This window comes from Crotalus tigris, unplaced genomic scaffold, assembly GCF_016545835.1.
Source record: "Crotalus tigris isolate CLP2741 ecotype Arizona unplaced genomic scaffold, ASM1654583v1 scf7180000019692.1526454, whole genome shotgun sequence".
Taxonomy (NCBI): domain Eukaryota; kingdom Metazoa; phylum Chordata; class Lepidosauria; order Squamata; family Viperidae; genus Crotalus; species Crotalus tigris.
In genome coordinates, this window is record NW_024097664.1 from 42,755 (window position 1) to 64,551 (window position 21,797).

A 21,797-nucleotide genomic window follows, 5' to 3' on the forward strand; every position below is an offset into this window, starting at 1 on the left:
AGGCGGCGCCGGAAGTGGGAGAGAGCTACTTCCGGTGGCGGCGAGCCGGTCGCTCGGCCAGGCGTCCCCGCTCGGGCCTCCCTTTCTCCTGCCCCCCCCCGGGCGGACCCCCCGACAAGCGGCGCCGGGGGGAGGCGGAGAGGAGGTGAGCCCAGCCCGGCAGGAGGCGCCCTCCCTCCCTCCCCCGTCCGCGCGGAGCTCCCGCCTCTTCCCTGAGTGCCGGTGGAACTCGCGGCCACTGGAGCCCGGCCCAGCGCGGAATCTCCCAGGTGTGCAGCTGCGCTTTCCTTCAACTCTATCCTGGGGAGAGGGCGGCGGGTGTGCGGAGGGGAAGGAGGCACGTCAGTGCTGGAGGTTTCCCCGGCGAGATTGGGGTTAGGGGGTGCAGGGAAGACGGGGGAGCCCCAATCCTGCTAAAGCATGCGATCCCAGCAGGGAAAGATTGGCAGGGAGTGCTCGGGGTGAGGCCGGGGTGACTTGGGGAATGGCTCCTTCGGATGCTGGGCATCCTTTAGGCGTGTACTGATGATGTACTCTAGTTGGGTCATGAAACGTCTGCAAGAAAGCAGCCAAGCTCAGAGAGCACCAAGGACTTCCTCCTCGTCCTCCCTTCTAGCACTGAGGGCATTCCCTAGTTGGGTCATGAAATGTCTGCAAGAGAGTTACAGAATAACCTCACAGTTGTTCTGCCCCCCCCCCTTCCTCCTCCTCTCCATAAAGCCCACTCCCTCTGCACTGATGATGTTACCTAGCTGGGTCACGAAACATCTGCAAGAAAACCACCAGAGAGCACGGAGGACAACGTAGTCTTCCTCCTCCTCCTCTTTGCAAAGCCCACCCCCTCCTAGCACTGATGATGTTATAGAGTTTGGGTCATGAAACATCTGCAAGAAAGCCACCAAGCTCAGAGAGCACTGAGGACTCCACAGTCCTCCTCCTTCTCTTCCTCCTCCTCCTCCTCCTCCCTTCTAGCACTGATGATGTTACCTAGTTAGGTAACGAAATGTCTGCAAGAAAACAACCAAGCTCAGAGAGCAGGAAGGACCCCACAATCCTCCTTCTCTTCCTCCTCCCCATCCTCCTCTCTCTAAAGCACTTCTAGCACTGATGATGTTACCCAGCTGGGTAATGAAAGGTTGCAAAACAAAATCACCGAGCTCTGAGAGCAACGAGGACCGTCCCCCCCGCTCCCTTGAGCCCTGAGTTACAAATACTCTTCTTCTCTTCATACCCTTTTAGGCTTGTCAACATGACCAAGAGAACGGAAAGCCTCCATTTCCAGTTTGACAACTACGGGGATTCGATGCTGCAGAAGATGAACGAGCTGAGGAAGGAGAACAAATTCTGCGACGTCACCGTCTGTATCGACGACCTGCAGGTCCACGGCCACAAGATCGTCTTCGCCGCCGGCTCGCCCTTCTTGAGAGACCAGTTCCTGCTGAACGACTCCAGGGAGGTCAAGATCTCCATCCTGCAGAGCTCGGAGGTCGGGCGGCAGCTGCTCCTCTCCTGCTACAGCGGCGTGCTGGAGTTTCCCGAGATGGAGCTGGTGAACTACTTAACGGCTGCCAGCTTCCTTCAGATGAGCCACATCGTGGAGCGCTGCACGGAGGCGCTCTGGAAGTTCATCAGGCCCAAACAGAAGCTGGAGAGCAAAGTGGAAAGCCCAGCCAGGGCCAACTCTTCCCAGCCGAAGGAGACTGTGGGAGCCAGTGGGGAGGGGGGGGAGGAGGAGGAGGAAGAGGAGGAGGAAGAAGACAACGACGACGAGGAGGAAGAAGACTCCTTGCCTGATTCGCCTTGCCTCCAGCCCTCGGAGGACAGCATGGACAATAGCGACATCCAGATCGTGAAAGTGGAGTCTATCGGGGAGGTGGGGAGCAAAAAGGACCCCGGTCAGTTTATTTCCTCCGAACAGCAACAGCAAAGCTCCCTTCCTTCCTCGGAGCCCCAGCATTCTCTGATCAACTCCACCGTGGAGACTCGCGTCGGCGACCTGGAGCAAAGCCAGCTCCACAACTACGCCCTCTCCTACTCGCCGGCCGACAACCTCATCGTGGCTTCCAAGGAGCTCTTTGGGCCCAGCAACCGGGCAGTGGACAAGGGCCTGCAGTGGCATCACCAGTGCCCCAAGTGCACCCGGGTCTTCCGGCACCTGGAGAACTACGCCAATCACCTGAAGATGCACAAGCTCTTCATGTGCCTCCTGTGCGGAAAGACCTTCACCCAGAAGGGCAACCTCCACCGGCACATGCGGGTCCATGCGGGGATCAAGCCCTTCCAGTGCAAGATCTGCGGGAAGACCTTTTCCCAGAAGTGTTCGCTGCAGGACCACCTCAACTTGCACAGCGGGGACAAGCCCCACAAATGCAATTACTGCGACATGGTCTTCGCCCACAAGCCGGTCCTGAGGAAGCACCTCAAGCAACTTCACGGCAAGAACAGCTTCGACAACGCGAACGAGAGGAGCGCTCAGGACTCCGTCATGGACTACGACGCCTTCGGCTGCAGCTCCGGGGCCGACTCCAAGGGCTGCCCCACGAACGAAGCCAGCCAGGTGCTGGATGCGGGGAAGCTGGCCCAGGCCGTGCTCAGTTTACGGAGCGAAAGTGCCTGTGCGAACTAAGGGGTTGCCCCCAGCCTCTCTTGGCGAGCGAGAAGACCCAAACGGCTGTGGTGGGAGCTGGCCTAGGCCTCAAACCCCGGAAGGGCTCCGCTTTTTTGAGCTCGGGGGGGCCGAGCCTAACCTCGTAGCAGGCCTTCGCCTCTTTAGTTCAGTGGTTCTCAATCTTTTTAATGCCGCGACCCCCAACCGGTCGTAAGTCGAGGACTACTCAACTGGTGCAGCACCCTTTGCAGAATGGGACTTTTGGTGGGCTCAGCAGGGCAGAGACAGCCTGGACAATTCCTATTGGCTTTGAAAGCCAATAGAATTAGACTCTATTCAAGAGAGTCTATTCTATTGGCTTTCAAAAGCCAATAGAACAAAAGGGAGGAGCACAGCTAAGGAAAAGGGGGAAAAAATGGCGGACTGCATTGTTTGGCGACCCCCGTGAAATGGTCGTTCGACCCCAAATGGGGTCCCGACCCACAGGTTGAGAACCACTGCTTTAGTTAGAAGGATTGGGTGTGTCTGAGTGACTTTTGTCTCTTTTACCAATGTGACTGTTACAAGAGCTGGCACGGGGAAAAAACCCCGGGGTGGTGAGTTCTGCCGAAGGAGAAGCCACTGGACCATGAGCCAGCCAAAGGCACGAAAACAGGAACAGCTACGCCCCGTGGTGGCAGAGTTTTTAAGCTAAAAGACAGGACTGTATTCTTAGAAAAAGAAAAAACACTGGATAATTATAAAGTCTTTTTAATTGGGCGGCCTCTGGGCGGCCTTCTTTTGTATTCTTTATTAAAACCATCAGGGTACTTCCCTTTCGCTCCTCCCACCCTAAGGGGCATCGACTCTGCACAAGGTTGTTTCCTTTCCAATATGATGGGGAAAGAGCAGCAGGAGCAATTGCTCGAGAGCAAAGTTTCCTAAGCTTGGCCGTTTTAAGATGTGTGGACTTCAACTCCCAGAATTCCCCAGCCAGTACAGCTGGCTGGGGAATTCTGGGAGTTGAACACGCATCTTAAAATGGCCACGGTTGAGAAGTTCTGCTTTCGAGTAAGCCGGGGAGAATTGGATCAGCAGACTGGTGGAATGGCCTTTGTGCTGTAGGACAGGGGTCTTCAAACTTGGCCCTTGGATGACTTGTGGACTTCAACTCCCAGAATGCCTCAGCCAGGCACACATGTGCCTGGCTGAGGCATTCTGGGAGTTGGAAGTCCACAAGTCATCCAAGGGCCAAGTTTGAAGAGCCCTGCTGTAGGATGGCCCTCTCCTTTTGTCTCTTTGCTCAGGCGCGTATCCTGTCCTACCCGCCAGGATAGGTTTTCATCACATCCTTTGTAGGAAAACGGTGTGCTTAGGCTAGAATGGTTGAAGTTTGCATGTCTCTCCATCCCCCCCCCCACCCCCCCCTCGCCCATGTGGTTGTTTACCACTCAAATTGGGTTTTCTCTGTTAACGGCTTCCCTTCCAAGGCTGGCAGGGCCTCGGAGCTCAGCTCCCTCCATTTTCTTAGCTATCACCCCTGTGGATCCGTTCCTTCGTTGTCCCTGAAATCCCAAGTCCTATTCCCCCCCCCCCAGATTATATATGGTGCTTAAAATACTGTTGGCACTTGGTTCAGCTGTTAGAAGGAATGCCAAGGATCTGTTCCGAAGGATCTTATTGTGCCCTCGGCACTGGAAGCCTCTGAAAACCAGAGGATCCTCAAGGCAGAGAGAGTAGAGCACAGGATCTGTTCCAAAGGATCTTATCGTGCCCTCAGCACTGGAAGCCTCTGAATGGCAGAGGATCCTCCAGGCAGAGAGAGTAGACTCTTTGTGGCATTATTCCTGGGGAGAAGAATTCCCAAGCAATCCAAAAGCAGTTACTAGTTGAAGGTGGATTATAGTGTATCGTGTGAGCAGTGTTTCGGTTACTCTTAGCCGATATTCTGGCGTAGGAGACCCATTTTTTCTATACGATGTTTTTTTTCCTGGGAAATCCAGGAAGCAGGAAGTCCTAAGTGCCGCCTGCAATATTTACTTCCCCTAAGAAGCAGTTTCCTCTTGAAAAACATGATGGGGGGGTTGTCTGGCCTCTCCCAAAAGACCTCCCCAGCACGCGCGTATTTCAAGGGGAAAACGTCCGCCTTTCTGCCAGCGAGATCTCCAGCCCAGGAGTTGTGTGGATGCAGCTTCCTATCCCATTGTCGTCGTCTTCTTTGCTCATTGTCATCTTCTGTTTTATCCTAGGTCAGAAGTGGGAGAGGAGTAGTAATGGTGTGTAGAAAGGTGAGGTGGGCTCAAATGTTTAAGCGAGCGGGCGGTGGGGATGCTGGCCCCCCTCAACGCTCGATGCCCTCAAGGGAATCTTGTGACTCTAGCAATTGGTAGGTAGAATCACAACCAGCATCCTTGTCCCCTCTGCCCAATGAGGAGAGGGGATTCCCCCCCCCCGCCTCGCCCTCAGCGCCTTGCAAAAGGCTGCCTGTCCTGTGAATGTATTCTCGTGTCCAGAAGACCCCCTTGCCCTCCTGTATGTGTACTGAGTCATTGCGGTGGCTTCGGAATAAAGCAATTACACCACCTTCTGGTGTGTATGTTTTTTTCTCTCTTTTTTTTTCATGACACAGGTGGTCCTCGATTTACGACTGCAATGGAGCCCCCCCCAATTTTGTCGCAAAGCGAGACACTTGTCCAATGAACCTTCCCCCCCCCGTTTGACGACCTTTCTTGCCGCTGTGGTTAAGTGACTCACTGCCGTTGTTAAAGTTAGCACCACGCTTGTTAAGCGGGTCTGGCTTCCCGCTTGGCTTTGCTTGTCGAAAAGGGGGTCACACCACCCCAGGGCGCTGCGGCCGTCAGAAGCACGAGTCGGTTGCCAATGAGTCCAAATTTGGAGCACGCAAGCCTGGGGGTGCTGCGGCAGCGGTCGTTAAATGTGAAAAAAGGTCATAAGTCGCTTTTTTTCAGCGCCGTTGTAACTTTGAACGGTCACTAAACGAATGGTTGTAAATCAAGGACTACCTGTACAGGAAAGCTCCAGGGAAAAGGCCCCATTTCCCCCCCCCCCACACACACACACACACCATCATCAGCCTCCCTAATCTGATGCCAGAAACTAGCAGGGCGAGATTTATTCTACGCCTCCCTGACTGGTTTGCAACCAGATCCTCCAAAAGAACCATCAGTTCGTGGGGAATCGACATGGCTCCTGGGATCACACCAGCCCCACCCACCTTCAGGCAGCAACCTGGAATTAAGGAGAAACTTCCTAACAGTGAAGGCAATTAACCAGTGGAACAGCTTGCCACCAGAAGCTGTGGGTGCTCCAACACTGGAGGTTTTGAAAAAGAGATTGGACAGCCAAGCAAGATTCCTCCAAGGTCCCTTCCAGATTCTATTCTATTCCTTTTATTATTACATTCTCTATTCTATTCTATTTTATTATTACATTCTCTATTTTATTCTTTTATTCTATTAATATTCTATTCTTTTATTATTACATTCTCTATTCTTCTATTCTTTTATTCTATTCTATTATTATTCTATTCTATTATTATTCTATTCTATTTGATTATTCCATTCTCCTATTCTACTCTATTATTATTCTATTCTCCTATTCTGCTGTTCTATTCTTTTATTATGCCATTCTCTATTTTATTCTTTTATTAATATTCTATTCATTTATTATTCCATTCTCTATTCTTTTATTCTTCTATTAATATTCTATTATTTTATTATTCCATTCTCTATTCTTTTATTCTATTCTATTCTTTTGTTATTCTATTCTATTATTATTCTATTCTTTTATTATTCTATTCTATTATTATTCTATTCTATTCTTTTATTATTCCATTCTCTGTTGTATTCGGGGTTGGACTAGATGACCTCCAAGGCCCCTCCCGCCAGCTCTAGTCTGATTCTCTGACTCTTCCCGGCGCGGCAAAAGCAGCAGCTTTACACAGCGGGCGCCTCTCCCTTCCCATTGGCCGGGCTCCGCCCCGCCCCCCGGTGGTGAAGGCGGCCAATCAGGAGCCGGTGCACGTGCTTGCTGGTGTGTTCCTCTTCCGGGTCGCGAGGGGGCGGAAAGAGGAGGAGAAGGAGGAAGCCCGCGGGACTCCCGGAAGTCGATCCCCGCCAGCGAACCGCTCTGTAGCCGCGGCCGGGAACGAGTCTGGCTGGGTCCCTCTCGACGTCGGCAGCCGCCCGGTGAGCGGAGGGGGGAAGCGGGGAGGGCAGGGTGGTCGTCCTCCCCCTTATGGTTGGCTCCGCCCCCTCCAGGGAGGGGGGGGCTCTCCAAACGACCCTGCCCAAGTCAGCTGATAAGGCAGTCTTTCCGAAGCGGGGCCCCTATATAAGAGAGCTGGACTTCAACTCCCAGAATTCCCCAGCCAGCAGAGCTGGCTGAGGAATTCTGGGAGTTGAAGTCCAGCCCTCTTATATAGGGGCCCCGCTTCAGAAAGATTAGTATATAAATATTAGTATATGTTAGTATAATATTCAGAAATATTAGCAACCCGCTTTTTTTTTCTTCTCTTCCCAGAGAAAAGTAGCCCTTCAGGGCAAGGGGCGGCATAGTTTGCCTTGAGGCCCCAATTTGCTCAGTTCCGGGGTGGGGGGCGGGTTTCCGTTATTAAACGCCTTGCAAACCCACCTCGCTATAAAAGGATCCAAAGTGAAGCAGGGTTGTGGGGGGGGGGACCTTGGAGGTCTTCTAGTCCAACCCCCTGCACAAGCAGGAGACCCTATAACATGTCAGACAAATGGCTGTCTGCTCTCTGCTTGAAAAACTCCAATGAGGAGGGAGGGAGGGAGGAAGGAAGGATAACACAGCTGGAAGGGACCTTGGAGGTCATCTAGTCCAACCCCCTGCTCAGGTAGGAAACCCTATAAGATTTCAGACAAATGGCTGGTCTGTGCTTGAAAAACTCCAATGAGGGAGGGAGGAAGTAAGGAAGGAAGGAAGGAAGGAAAACACTGCTGGAAGGGACCTTAGAGGTCATCTAGTCCAACCCCCTGCTCAGGTAGGAAACCCTATAAGATTTCAGACAAATGGCTGGTCTGTGCTTGAAAAACTCCAATGAGGGAGGGAGGGAGGGAGGAAGGAAGGAAGGAAGGAAAACACTGCTGGAAGGGACCTTAGAAGTCATCTAGTCCAACCCCCTGCTCAGGTAGGAAACCCTATAAGATTTCAGACAAATGGCTGGTCTGTGCTTGAAAAACTCAATGAGGGAGGGAGGAAGGAAGGAAGGAAGGAAGGAAGGAAAACACTGCTGGAAGGGACCTTAGAGGTCATCTAGTCCAACCCCCTGCAAAAGCAGGAGACCTTATACCATTTCAGACAAATGGTTGACCAATATCTTCTTCAAAGCCTCCAGTCTCTCAGTCTTATGTGAGGATCAGGCAGGGTGCTGCAAAGTGGTCACTATAAAGTCCCCCCCCCCCAGTCAGTGGGGCTATATATGGTTCATCGCACCGTCAGTCCGATCTTGAGACTGGATTTGGAGGGATTTTAACCCACCGAGTCCTTCCTGAGGACCTGGGATAGACAAATGTTTGTTACTGTTCTTATTATCCAAAGTATTCTTGGTGTTTATTAAATTGTTTTCATATAATACATCTTGGGGGGGGGGGGGCTCAATGAACAAACTGGAAGTTCATGAAGGTAGATGAGCCAAAGAGTTTGGGAAGTCCTGGTATAAAGCTATAATCTCAGGGGACGGAGCTGCAGGGATGAATGCATTGGGGTGGTTTTTTTTTCTTTTCTTTTTTCTGTTCATCCCTATTCTGGAGGGGCACTAAGAAGAGGTTGGTTTTCACAGGCTCTGTAGAGCAGAGGCCCCCAACCTTTTGGGCACCAGGGACCTGTTCCATGGAGAAAGGTTTTTCACAGAACGGAGAGTGTGTGGTTTTGTGTGCCGCCTGCATCCCCCGGATGGGGCTTTGCTTGTTTGTGCGGACCGGTTGCTGGCATGCCACAGACCGGGGGTTGGGGACCCCTGCTATAGACAGTACAAAGCTGCTTCCAGAACAACACAAGCATCTTCCACCAAGGGCCCTCTTGTGCAATGGCTTGTGTCGGAGTGTTGAACTTCCCTTTCATTCCATTTCCCCCCCCCTTCCCCCAGCAGGATTGCCACGATGGCTGCCGATTCGGACGTGCTCCATTTCCAGTTTGAGCAGCAAGGCGACGCCGTGCTGCAGAAGATGAACCTGCTGAGGCAGCAGAACCTCTTCTGCGACGTGTCCATCTACATCAACGACACGGAGTTCCACGGGCACAAAGTGATCTTCGCGGCCTGCTCCACCTTCATGCGGGACCAGTTCCTGCTCACGCAGTCCCAGCACGTTCGGATCACGATCTTGCAGAGCGCTGAAGTAGGCCGGAAGCTGCTGCTCTCGTGCTACACGGGAGCGCTGGAAGTGAAGAAGAAGGAGCTTTTGAAATACCTCACGGCGGCCAGTTACCTGCAGATGGTGCATATCGTGGAAAAGTGCACCGAGGCCCTTTCCAGATATCTGGAAATCGACGCTTCTGTAGAAGGCAACGGCCGGTGTGCTGACAAATGCCACTCTTCGGACATGGAGCTGGGCAGCAAAGACAGCTGCCCATATAGAGACTGTGAAATCATCGAGATTTCTGCAGACAGCCCGGTGAGCGTAGACGATCCCATAAAACAGGAGAAAGGGGACATTCAGCCGGTGTCCCTGCAGGATTTAATGTCGGACAGGAAGGAGGTCAAAAGCCCTGAGATCTCCACCGTGGAGATTGGCTACAAGGATGACGAAATCTGCATCTTCCAGATGGATTCCATTAACGTCCCCAGTGTGGACGATGCGCAGTTTCCCCAGCCTTGCACCTCTTCCAAAACCAACCTGTATTTCCCCGAAACTCAGCACTCCTTGATCAACTCCACCGTGGAGAGCAGGATGAGCGAAGTAGCTCAGCTCCAGAACTTTGGCAGCGAGAACCCAGAAGGAGCTGCGCACACAGGAGGTGACTTCCCAAACTCCGAGGGCGTCGGCTACTCGTGGCGGCATCAGTGTCCCAAGTGCCCCAGAGGCTTCCTCCACCTGGAAAACTACCTCCGCCACTTAAAGATGCACAAGCTTTTCTTGTGCTTGCAGTGTGGGAAGACATTTACTCAGAAGAAGAACCTCAATCGGCATATCCGCGGCCACATGGGCATCCGCCCGTTCCAGTGCATGGTGTGTCTGAAGACGTTCACCGCCAAGAGCACCCTCCAGGACCACCTCAACATCCACAGTGGGGACCGGCCGTATAAGTGTCACTGTTGTGACATGGATTTCAAGCACAAGTCCGCCCTCAAAAAACACCTGACGTCCGTGCACGGAAGGGCCGGCGGAGTGGACAAATCTGGCTTTGACGCCATCACGGAAGTTAGAATAGACTACGACTAGATGTCGTTTGGGAAGGGGATTTTTTTTTTAAAAAAGGCCTGATTGGTTGCAGAACACCAAGACCCACCCCACTTTCTCCACTCATAGTCTCCAGCCCTGCATGTAAATATACCCCCCTATTTATCGATGTTCCCGCAGGCTTTTGAATAACTGCCCTTCTTCCCATGATATTAAGCAAGAAATACTGAACAAAAGGTGGTGCTTAATTGTTGTTATTTACGTATTTATATGTTCTGTAACGTAAAAGAATCTTTGGAGCCTTTATTTTTGCACCACACCCAGAATTTTTTTAACGTAAAGCTGTTGTTTACGTCTCGGTTTTGGGGGGGCTTTAATCAGAGTGTCTGTTTTTTTGGGTGAAAACGTGCAACTTTGCCTTGTTCACCATGAACTGCACAGTGGCCAGGAATTCACATAAGAGCCCAGTGTATAATCAAGGCAGCGTCTTTATTTTATTTTTTTCTCCTTTAACAAAGACTGGACTCGTTATAAAAACACCATTGTTGGAGTCACCTTGTTTGGCAAGCCACAAAAGAATCAAATGTAAATTCCATTTTCACTTCAGTCTGAAGTTAAGTCTTATTGCTAGTGGTCACTGCAGGTTACAAGGTACTATATTTTTCTTATTTCTGGAAGCGTTAAGAAACATACAATCAACTTTCATCCAGGCAATTCTGTGTTTTGGAGCAGTATAAATGTATACATTTTTGTGATAATGCAAATAAGCTATATATCTCCTGGGATGAATGGATCAACTGCAGTTACAAGGGTGCTTAATTTTCAAGGGAAAAAAACCCTGAACTATAAAATGCAGATATTAATTGTGAGGGTGGGGACATTAATTGCATGATTTTCCTGAGATGCCAGTGGCAATTGCATAAATGATCAAAGAACTCAGTTGTGTTGGGGTGCTGACATTTTGAGAAGGCTGTTTATAACGTTTTTGTAAATGTGGCCTGCTTTTTGGTGTGCTAATAAGCTTTTGTGTAACAGGAGATCCTTCCTGTTTGATTGATACGCTCCAAATTTTGCAAAAGACTTTCTCTGACTCCAGGTGTTCGTAAGCGAATTGTGTCTGTAACACGCATGGAGCTGTCCAGTTTTGAGAAAAAGCATTCACTGGCCAAACAGCCCCAATTATGAGGTTGACACCTGTGATAGTCTTGTTTGTGGCTGCTTTGTGTGGGCGTGCATGCCCAATTTGCCATTTGATTTGTAATGGGAATAAAGATTGCTTCTGGCTGACCGGACCGCACTTTAAATGTACACTAATCAGCATACATTAAAACGAAAATTGCGTTGCATTCAGCTCTCCAAAAAATCCCATGATGCATATCCCCACATGCACACACATATATGACACAGAGAAACATCACAGTCTTGTTCGAATATACATATGCTGGCGGGGAAAAAAAAATACTGCGAATTTACCAAACGGGTGGCACAGGGAACAAAGCTGTTAACAGAATCTGGTAGTCCTGTTATAAATACTTTGAAACCTCCTCCCAGAGGGGAGCAACAGAAACAGACCGTGAAATGGAGGGGGAGGCCTCTAACAATGCTCCGAGCTCTAAGCACATGTAAGTGCTTATAAGCAGCGTCCTGAATAACGGGAAGTGAGCTTCCTATAATCTCCACTGTCCTCACCACTCTCTGCATGGACCTTCTGTCTGAGGCTCCGCTAGCACCAAACCAGACAGTGACACAGTTTGTTAAGACACTCTCAATGGGGCCTGTGCAAAAAGTGGCCAGAACAGGAGGAGAAAGATGTGCTCTCCTCATTTGACTGTAATTTTGAAACAAGGTTATGAAGAGATTACCTGGAGGTCCCCGAACCACTTAAAGCTGACTGTTCAGCAGGTCAGCGGTTCAAATCTCACCGGCTCAAGGTTGACTCAGCCTTCCATCCTTCCGGGGTAGGTAAAATGAGGACCCAGATTGTTGGGGGCAATGTAAATATATATATATACATTGCTTACTGGTGTACACCGCTTAGAGAGTGCTCGCACTTAAAGCGGTATATAAGTCTCATAAATAAATAAATAAATAAATAAATAAAGCTTTCCCGCTGACCTTACAAAGCAGCTCCTCAATCTTGTGTTTTGGGGGGGGGGGGCACCTGTGAGAGCAAAAGTCAAGATGGATGAAATAAGCAGGCATACTTTTTTTAACTGCTGTACAAAATCACCAGCTATCCCAGGGTAGGCAACCTTGGCTCTTTTATGACTCCTGGACTTCAACTCCCAGAATTCCTGAGCCAGCATGGAGTCATAAAAGAGCCAAGGTTGCCTACCCCTGATCTAAACTCATCAAATCATGATCTAAATCAGGGGTGGGGAAACGTGGCCCTTTCATGACTCGTGGACTTCAGCTCCCAGAATTCCTGAGCCAGCGTGGCTCAGCATGGCAACCTCTCCCTTTCCCCTCAGCATGGCTGGCTCAGGAATTCTGGGAGTTGAAGTCCACCAGTCATAAAAGAGCCAAGGTTGCCTCCCCCTGGCCTAGGCCGCTTTATGAGTCGTGGACTTCAACTCCCAGAATTCCTGAGCCAGCCTGGCTCAGCTTGGAAACCTCTCCCTTTCCCCTCAGCATGGCTGGCTCGGGAATTCTGGGAGTTGCAGTCCACGAGTCATAAAAGAGCCAAGGGCTAGCCAAAAGGTTTCTGTGGACAAGAACAGAACAAGAGTCCCATGTTTGTCATTGAAGATCCTGCCTTAAAATGAGGAGGGAGTCCTCGATTTACGACAGATCGTTTAGTGACCGAAGTTACAACGGCACTGGGAGAAAGTGACACACGACCTTGTTTCACTCTTGCAACCGTTGCAGCATTTCCAGGGTCACGCGATCAAGATTCAGACGCTTGGCCATTGGTTCATATTTACGACGGTCGCAGTGACCTCGGATCTCGTGATCCCTTTTTGTGACCTGACAAAGTCCATGGAGCCGGATTCGCTTAACGACCGCGATGCTGACTTAACAGGTGCCGCGATTCGCTTAACAACCGAGGCAAGGAAGGTCCTAAAACGGCGTCTCCACAAGTGTCTCGCTTAGCAACAGAAATGTTGGGCTCCACTGTCATAAAGCGAGGACTGCCTGCATTATTACACTACCCTTAAAAACGTTCCCCAAAAAAAATAACCTGACGGTTTGAAATACCGACACTCCAATCTCCAATCGCCGGCTTCAAGACGACACGCGTCCCCCCGTTTACCAATTCCCACGTCTTCGCCTTCCCTCGCCTTTCTGTATTCTTTCAGGCCGGGCTGGGAAGCCCCGCCTCCGCCGTTCCCGATGGGCGGTGGCTATGCAAAATATGAGCCACGCCCTCTTCCAGGCCGGGGCGGGGCGGAGCGAAGAAGGCGGCTATGCAAATCCGAGCCACGCCCTCTTCCAGGCCGGGGCGGGGAGGAGCGAAGAAGGCGGCTATGCAAATCTGAGCCACGCCCTCTTCCAGGCCGGAGCGGGGCGGGGCGGAGCGAAGAAGGCGGCTATGCAAATCCGAGCCACGCCCTCTCCCAGGCCAGAGCGGGGCGGGGAGGAGCGAAGATGGCGGCTATGCAACTCCGAGCCACGCCCACTTCCAGGCCAGGAATGAGGCGGGGCGGGGAGGGAGGAGCGAAAGCGCGCGCGCGGGGCGAGCGGGACGCTCTAGCGCGCCTCGCTTTTCGGCGGGCGAGTCTCGCGAGAGGGGGCGCGGCTTGGGTGGGCGGGCCTCCCGGCTGTCACCGCGATGAGGAGGCGACGCCGCCGCCGCCGCCGCCGGGCCGCTCCGCGGTGCGCCCCTCGGGGGGTGTGAGGAGAGGCCGGGCCCTCCCGCAAGTAAGGGGGGCGGCGGGGAGGGAGGGGCCTGACGCCTGCGCGGAGGGGAGAGGGGGGGCGCCAGCTGCGGGGGCGCCCCGAAGGAGACCCCTCCCCCACCCCCGAGGGAGGGGCGGCATGGGGAGCCCCCTTTCAGGGAGGGGAGGGGGCCCCCAGAGGGGACAGCATGGGCCCTGGGCGTGGGGGGGGATGTGCGCAGCCGCAGCAGGGCGCGGAGGGGTCACTCGTCTTGGGACCCCCGCACGACCACCCGGGAAAGGGTTGCGTGATTTTGGGGTGGGGGGAGCCTTTTATCTGCACCCTCCCCTCCCCCCCGCTGGCTCCTGGAAGGGGTGGGGGGGCGTGGTGAGGGGGGGGGGCAAAAAGGCAGCCTGGCTGGCCTCCCTGGCCCAAAGTTGGGTGTGAATGGAGAGACTAGAATAGAGCTGGAAGGGGTCTTGGAGGTCTTCTAGTCCACCCCCCCTGCTCAGGCAGGAGAACCACCTGTACCGTTTCAGGTGGTACCACTGTCTGGTGCCTTACGGGAGGCAGGCCACGCGGTCTTGGCTTGCAAGCAGGTGGGGGGGTTGGGGAAAGGGGGTGCAAGCAGTCTTGGTTTGCAAGCAGCCCTGGAGGTTGGGGGGAAAAGGGGGTGCATGCAATATTGCCCTCCCCCCCCACACACACTTGGCAGGACGTGTTTTTCTTTTTTTGCCATAGGTGCTCCTGCAGGAAATAACATTGCAAAGATGGTAGTTTTCTAACCATCTCTTTTTCTGCTGCTGCTTCGTCAGTTCTCATCCCGTTTCTGCTTATTTTTCAGAACTGGGGCATGGGGGTGGTGAGAGAGACAGAAGCATGAGGACTAGTTTCCCCCCCCCCCATGGTTAAAATGCAGGCAGCAGGTTTTATGGTGGAGCAAAAGAGGTTTCTTGGGGCTCTAGCAATGCTCTGGGGGGACTCTGGGTCAAGGACAGGCACCATTAACCCTCCTAAGCAGAGAATTGCAACAGGTTTGTGTTGCTTTTGAAAAGAAAGTTCCACTTATGCTTAATACTGCCCCAATATAGCCTGGAAGAGGTCACTAACTGCAGCGTGCAGACAAAAGTGTATCTCCAGGCCACCTAACCATAAATTTGTCACGTGTTTTGTTCTGCTTACGTGATGTTTCCTAAACCATGCATTTTCCCATTAGGAATGGTGACCTGTTAAGACTAGCTGTGGTTAATTGAGCAAACCACAACTGAAAGAATCCATTACACAACCTGTGACTCTAGCCAGTGATTAAAATATCCGGCAGGCACAGAACTATATGGAATTATTTTTTAATGTTAAGATTGGTGTTCTTGTGCGGACTTCGCTTGTATCTCTTTTTTAATGGCTTAAATGTTCCTTAAAGTTCATTTAAGTTGAAACATTATGAATTCTGTATTGTTGCGGGCACTTATTATTTGCTTGAGATGGTGAAACTCTGATGCTGGGCATGGCTAATTGTAGTGGATATCTCTGGCCGAGCAGATACCCCGGTACGAACTCCCTGCAGCAGCTCTTAGCAAGAGCTGCCAGAAAATCAATCTTCTGATGTGAAGCAGTATTTCCTTTGATGCCAGATGCTGGAGATGGCTTTATAATGCTTCCTATAAAATCATATGCATATAAATGGGATTGATCAGAGTTACCGAAATAGAAGATGTAAACAATGGGCAAAGTGTTCCAATACCTCAGGGGCTGCCAGAAAAAAGAGGCAGTCAAGCTATTCTCCAAAGCACCAGAATTCAGGACAAGAAGGAACGGGTGGAAACTAATCAAGGAGAGAAGCAACCTAGGAGAAACTTCCTGACAGTGAGAACAATTAACCAGTGGAACAACCTGCCTCCAGAAGCGGTGAATGCTCCAACACTGGAAGTTTTTAAGAAGAGACTGGACAGCCATTTGTCCGAAATGGTATAGGGTTTCCTGCCTAAGCAAGGATTGGACTAGATGACCTCCAAGGTCTCTTCCAACATTATTATTATTATTATTATTATTATTATTATTATTATTATTATTATTATGGATCATCGCACAGTCAGCCAGATGTTCAGACTGCAGGTGCTTGTCTGCAACATAACACCCCGGACTTAACTATTATTGTTGTTGTTGTTGTTGTTGTTATTATTATTATTATTATTATTATTATTATAGATTGGGGAAACCAGTCCAGAATGCAGGCCTAATTGACCCCAAAAGAACCAAGCCTACTTTTTTTTCTCTTCCAGCTCCCGACCCCCTGGACGGTGCCAACATGGAGTGCTAGCAGCGGCTGAGAAGTGGGCGCTGCGTTCCACAATGCCTGTGCAGGCCGCCCAGTGGACGGAGTTCCTGTCCTGTCCCATCTGCTACAATGAGTTTGACGAGAACGTGCACAAGCCCATCAGCCTGGGCTGCTCCCACACCGTCTGCAAGGCCTGCCTGAGTAAGCTGCATCGCAAGGCCTGCCCTTTCGACCAGACCGCCATCCACACCGACATCGACGTGCTTCCCGTCAACTTTGCGCTGCTCCAGTTAGTGGGAGCCCAGGTAAAAGGAGAGGGCGTTCTCCCCGCCCACCCGTCCCGCCGGCAGGTGACCCAGTGCAGAGGCCGAAAAAGTCCGCAGCGGGCAATCGGACGGGGAAGAAAGCTTCATTTGCTTATTTAGATCTTTATTCTGCTTTTAATATTTTGTAAGTAACTCTAGGCGGTGAACACACCTCCTGCCTCCTGTTTTCCCACAATCCCCACCCTATGAAAGAGAGAGACAGGGACTTTCTTGACTAAGGCAGAACTAAAACTCGGCATCTCCTGGTTTCCGGGCCAGCAAATCTGCCCGAATCATGTTGAGAATCCAGATTTAATGGCCTGCTGATTGCACGTTGCATCCAGAGGACAGATGCTCATTAAATATATCTGTAAGGACCCAGCTCAGCTAACCACCCAAGAAAGCAGAACTCTCTTGAAGCAGGCATTGTCTCAAAAGGAACTTTTATTAGGGATCAGTGACAGGAGGGAAGTCAAAGCGAGATCTGGGGGAAAATCCCGCTTAAACGGCATGATTAGACTCGCAGTCTTCCTCCTCCCGCCAAAGTCATAATGTCCATTTGAAATCCAGCCGGACCACAGGTGGCAACGATGTTTGGCACAAGTTGACGGCATATCTCAAGGCCTTCTACTGTTTCACCGTAACAGTCTCCTTGGTAAGGGAGACACATTCTTCTCTCAAGTGGATAGAGGCAGGAGAGGGAAAGTAGAAAACCAGAATGGCAGGCCCCAAACAAGAACACATTATGCAGGGAAAACCATAAAGGTCTGGGGATCTGACAATGTAGGTGGTGCTCAACTTACGACCCCAATTTGAACCCCCAATTTATGTTGACGAGTCAGAAATTTTTTAACTGAGTTTTGCCCCATTTTACGTCTTTTCTCGCCACATTAAGTGAATCACTTATCCGTTATCGGACGTTGGCAATCAGGTTGGCGATCCTGTTTTTATCAACCGCCGCACGAAAAAGTGCTGCTGAGTTTTGTCCAAACCGGTCCCTTAGATTTTGAAGCCACGATGTTCTTCTTCTGCCTGGACCTCATTGGCCTTTGATCTTTCCCTGGAGGATGAAATGGAGCATGCCGTATTGTTCTGGGTGTCGCATCACCTATCCGGAAATATTCTAATTTTCATTTTTTGATTGTTTTGATGATTTCCCTGGGCTTTCCCAGGCGTGGATCACTGCGGTTCTTAAATTAGTAACCCGGCGGTTAAGCTTCTCAAACTTTACTAGTCAGAAGGTCATAAAGGTCAACCCTGCAGCCATCATAAATATGAGTCAGTTGCCAAGCATCCGAATGTAAATCACGTGACCCTGGGGGTGCTGCGACAGTCGCAAGGGTGAAAAACGGTCATAAATCCCTTTTTTCAATGCCATTGTAACTTCAAATGGTCGCTAAATGAACGGTTGTAAGTCGAGGGCTACCTGTAATCTGATTTAGTAATGGGACATCCTGGTTGTGATTCCTCGCCAGCCAGTGGACCCGGCAGCTGAGTCTGGGGAATCAGAGGAAGAGGAAGAGGAGGGTGGGCCTGGAGATCCATCAGAGTAAGACTCTGAGGAGCTCCAAGACTTACAGTCTGACGAGGAGCCTGGCCCCTCCACTGGCGCTCAGGCTGAGACACAGCTGGGCTGCGAGGCTGAGTCAAACTGTGAGGACTCACAGCTGGAAGACATAGATGCTTGCAAGCATCGACAGGCAACGAGAGTTGGACAGAGGAAGGCAATGGGGCGGCTCCAAGGGCAAAGGAGAAGGCATTAGGAAGCCACGCCTTGGGCTGCACAATAAAAGGGAAGGTGTGGGAGGTGCTGGTTGCTGAAGAAATCAAGTTTCATCGAATTGTGTGTTGTTTGCCTGGATGTTTTTGCAGGTCTGCAAATAATAATAAAAGGGGTTTGTTTTTCTTACGGTTCCAGCCTACTTGTTGGAAGAGGGGTTTCTCCTTGTGAGGACTCCCGTAGGCTGGGACAGAAACGATCCTTTCCCAAATCACAGTTTCCCCTCCTGCCCCCTTTTTAAAGGAAGGTCTGCTCATAAGTGCTTCTCTCCGGGACCCTTCTAGGTGCCTGAACGCCAGGCTGTCAAGCTAAGCAACCTGGGAGAAAACCAACACTACGAACTGGCAAAGAAATGTGTGGAAGACCTCGCCCTTTATTTGAAGCCCCTGAGCGGAAGTAAGGGTAAGTCCCTGCGCCAGGTGATCGCGCCTCCTTCCGGGCCAGAGCGATGTCTCCTGTCCAGCCGATGCTTGAATCGGGACTTGAACGTACGAGCCACCTGGTCATAAAAGTCCCTGTGTATTTTGAGGACAGTTTCTGAAGGAGAAACACAGGAATCCTCGTCCCTCACACTGATACTATAAGATACTATAACAGTGATGGCGAACCTTTTAGAGACCGAGTGCCCAAACTTCAACCCAAAACCCACTGATGTATTGCCGGGCGGGCGTGGCCGCCAGGTGGGTGTGGCCCGCCAGGTGGGCATGGCTACAGTGGTCATGGCAGATGGGTGGGCGTGGCCAGGGTGGGCATGGCCAGCTCGATGATGTTCCTGGGGAGGGACGCCTGTACGGGCCGGGCAGGGTTGGGGGAGATCCAGGGGTCTCTGGCAGGTGGGGCGGTGGGCAGGAGGCTGGTTCTGCAGGGTGAGGCGAGGCATGGCAGGGGTGCCATGTCGCAGGGCAAGGGGAGGCAGGGGCCGGGGCAGCTGCTGCCTGACACTATCGGCCCCCGCACATAGAGACCAGCAAGCGCATAGGTGCTGGGATGCATCCTGACATGCTGCCCCCCTAAAAGAAGTGAAGGTCCACCTGGAGAAGAGAAAAGCAAAGAAGGGATAAGAAATAGTTAAGTGCTCATTTAGGTTTATTGGGGTAGCGGCCATGAAAGTGTTTAATTAGCCCCGGGGGCTTTAACATAATTCTTTTGCACCCACTCAAGTTGAATCCCAGGGAGGTTTTTCCATATTACTAGGTATTGCGTGACTCCCCGGTGTGGGCGTGAGTCTAGGTCCGATGTCTTTCCTCCCGAAATGCTGTCACTGCTGAAATACAGATAACGTAAAATTTTCTGTTGATCTCCAAAGGTGTGGCTAGCTTAAATCAAAGCACGCTGAGCCGGCCGATGCAACGGAAGCTGGTGACCCTGGTGAACTGCCAGCTGGTGGAAGAAGAAGGCCGCATCAGGGCGATGCGGGCAGCTCGCTCCCTCGGGGAGAGGACCGTCACCGAGCTGATCTTGCAACACCAGAACCCTCAGCAGCTCTCGGCCAATCTCTGGGCTGCTGTCCGGGCCAGGGGGTGCCAGTTCCTCGGGCCGGGTGAGTAGTGGGTGGAGGAGGAGAAGGAGGAGGAGGAGAAGGAGCATAGCCCTCTTCGCCATTATTCAGCTTTAAAATGAAGACAACTTTTCCCAGTGTAATAGCTGTGAGAAAAGAGGTTTGGGGGTGAGGGGTATTCTGAAGTCCTCCTGGCAAGGAAGAGAAATGAGGTCACCCCCGTTTCATCAGGTTCAGCTTTTCCCACTTTGGGTCTCCCAGCTATGCAGGAGGAAGCCTTGAAACTGGTCCTGCTGGCCTTGGAAGACGGCTCGGCCCTGTCCCGCAAAGTCCTGGTGCTGTTTGTGGTCCAGCGCCTGGAGCCCAGGTTCCCTCAGGCATCGAAAACCAGCATCGGCCACGTGGTGCAGCTGCTCTACCGGGCGTCCTGCTTCAAGGTGTGACATTTGGGTACCGGTAAGGTCCCGCCGCAGCTAATATTCCCAGGAAAGCAGAAACTCTTGAAACTGGCATTGTTTCGAAAGGAATCTTTATTGAGAGTTCGTGAAAGTAGACAGGCAAGGCAAGATCTGAACCTTTCCTGTGCAAAACGTTAACATTAAACCCCTCTCTTCAAAACCCCTCCCAAGAGCCCAACTGCCCAGTCCAATCCACAGGTTGATACGGGAACTGGAAGGTGAAAGTGGTAAAGCGCCGTTCCCAGGCATCGCATCCTCTTCTCAGCGGAGCAGAGATAAGGCAGATGGCGCCAGGCACATTCCTCCCCCCCCCTTTCACAGCCCAAAGAGATACATCAAAGGGTAGCAGAACAAAGCAAAAAGGAACACGAATTCCCTCCCAATAAAATGGCAGCATTCCAATAGTGATCTGAGGGGCCTGACACTACCTGATTTATGAGGGCAATTTGGAAATAAACAACCGTTTGGTTATCAATGACAGACCCTCGGAGATATAGAAGTTGTACTATACACATTAGAAAACTATAAAGTGGCGTGACTTTTCAACCTAATCGCCTGTAAGGACCCACCTCACTTTGCATCTTAAGAAGACAGAACTCTTGGAATATTTCTTCCAACAGGGCATCTTTATTAAGAGAAAATGGTTGCAGGCGTTCTAGACAGGACCTGGAGCCCAAGCCCTACGGTTCAAGGTTTTAAGGGGTCCCCAGCAGCTCCACCCCACCTCACCATTCTTCCAGCGACAATCCCAGGCATTACATTTCCACCCCCTTTTTCCTCCTGGCCGGCGGAAGGGACACTTCAGAGGGGAGTAGATGAAAGCTGATGGGCCCCATTGTTATGATTAGTCCTTTTTGATTCAGTCCCTTTGAAGTTGTAAGGAAGGGAGGGCCATAAAACCCCTTTGCTCACCCCCCCCTTCCCCTTCGTCGTATGACAGAATCCAGAGAGGGCAGAAATGGGGTTTTCCATAGTCGATAACTAGAGATGAAATATAATTGGATTCTGACATCGCCATTCAAATTGAGGCACTTGTCTTAACGTCTTTACAAGTGTCATGGTTCCGAAAGAAGAATCTCTTCAAAGAACTTTGAGGCATTGTTTGACCTTAAAGAATCTTTAATTTGCAACATAGCTTCGGCGTGTACATAGAAAAAGCCAAAATCTGAATTCTCCTCCCCCAAACACACAGGATCAAAGCATAACTCACTCCTTCATTTAACAGTCATTAATCACATTCTCCAATTAGTCTGAAGTGCGAACTTTCCCTCTTGTTATCTCTTATTACAACTAACCTTGAAGAAAACTCTACTGAGATATTGTTATGGCTAACTAGTCCCCAAGCACGTTCTTCCCCCTCCCCTCCAGCATCATCTAATTTTAACTCTAAAAGTAATACACAGGTTAAATAGGAAATGTCTGCATCTTCATATATTGTCAAGCAAGAACATCTGATGTTAGCAGCATTGACAACAAGGTTTGAAATGCCTTAGTCGTTGTTGCTCAGTGCCAAATCTGGGCTATGGGAGGGGGGTTTGATCAAAACCATCCCAACGGAACTGCTTCAGAAGTTCAAAATGATTTAATGAGATGACTTTTACAAATGCAACGGAAACAAGCTGATTAAAAAAACGCATTATGTGTTGATGTTATTAGATGCGTAAATACTAAAAAACATGTTTACATTCAACTTGGC

The 21,797-nt window shown here is 51.0% G+C and overlaps 3 protein-coding genes across 4 annotated transcripts in view; all 3 read left to right on the forward strand.

Moving 5' to 3' along the window:
- Window positions 1–7: 7 nt before the first annotated feature.
- Window positions 8–2,892, forward strand: ZBTB26 (zinc finger and BTB domain containing 26). Its single transcript, XM_039364236.1, has 2 exons — window positions 8–269; window positions 1,240–2,892. The coding sequence occupies exon 2, from the start codon at window positions 1,250–1,252 to the stop codon at window positions 2,624–2,626; it is 1,377 nt and encodes a 458-aa protein (XP_039220170.1). The 5' UTR covers window positions 8–269; window positions 1,240–1,249; the 3' UTR covers window positions 2,627–2,892.
- Window positions 2,893–6,557: 3,665 nt separating this feature from the next.
- Window positions 6,558–11,253, forward strand: ZBTB6 (zinc finger and BTB domain containing 6). Of its 2 annotated transcripts, none has more exons than XM_039364241.1 (2): window positions 6,558–6,795; window positions 8,715–11,253. In XM_039364241.1, exon 2 carries the CDS (start codon window positions 8,728–8,730, stop codon window positions 10,006–10,008), a length of 1,281 nt encoding a protein of 426 aa, XP_039220175.1. In that variant the 5' UTR covers window positions 6,558–6,795; window positions 8,715–8,727; the 3' UTR covers window positions 10,009–11,253. The 2 variants fall into 2 exon arrangements, with proteins under 2 accessions (XP_039220175.1, XP_039220174.1); XM_039364240.1 differs by having other exon boundaries at window positions 6,559–6,795; window positions 8,718–11,253.
- Window positions 11,254–13,690: 2,437 nt separating this feature from the next.
- Window positions 13,691–21,797, forward strand: part of RC3H2 (ring finger and CCCH-type domains 2) — a 29,458-nt gene continuing 21,351 nt past the window's right edge. The window contains exons 1-5 of the mRNA XM_039364219.1: window positions 13,691–13,827; window positions 16,065–16,365; window positions 18,430–18,547; window positions 19,452–19,685; window positions 19,905–20,080. Of these exons, the coding sequence (XP_039220153.1) occupies window positions 16,135–16,365; window positions 18,430–18,547; window positions 19,452–19,685; window positions 19,905–20,080 (759 nt within the window). The 5' untranslated portion in view covers window positions 13,691–13,827; window positions 16,065–16,134. The remainder of the gene's footprint in view (window positions 13,828–16,064; window positions 16,366–18,429; window positions 18,548–19,451; window positions 19,686–19,904; window positions 20,081–21,797) is intronic.

Bases quoted from the DNA above. Each gene is read 5' to 3' on its own strand.
- ZBTB26 (XM_039364236.1), top strand. From the start codon at position 1,250: ATGACCAAGAGAACGGAAAGCCTCCATTTCCAGTTTGACAACTACGGG.
- ZBTB6 (XM_039364241.1), top strand. From the start codon at position 8,728: ATGGCTGCCGATTCGGACGTGCTCCATTTCCAGTTTGAGCAGCAAGGC.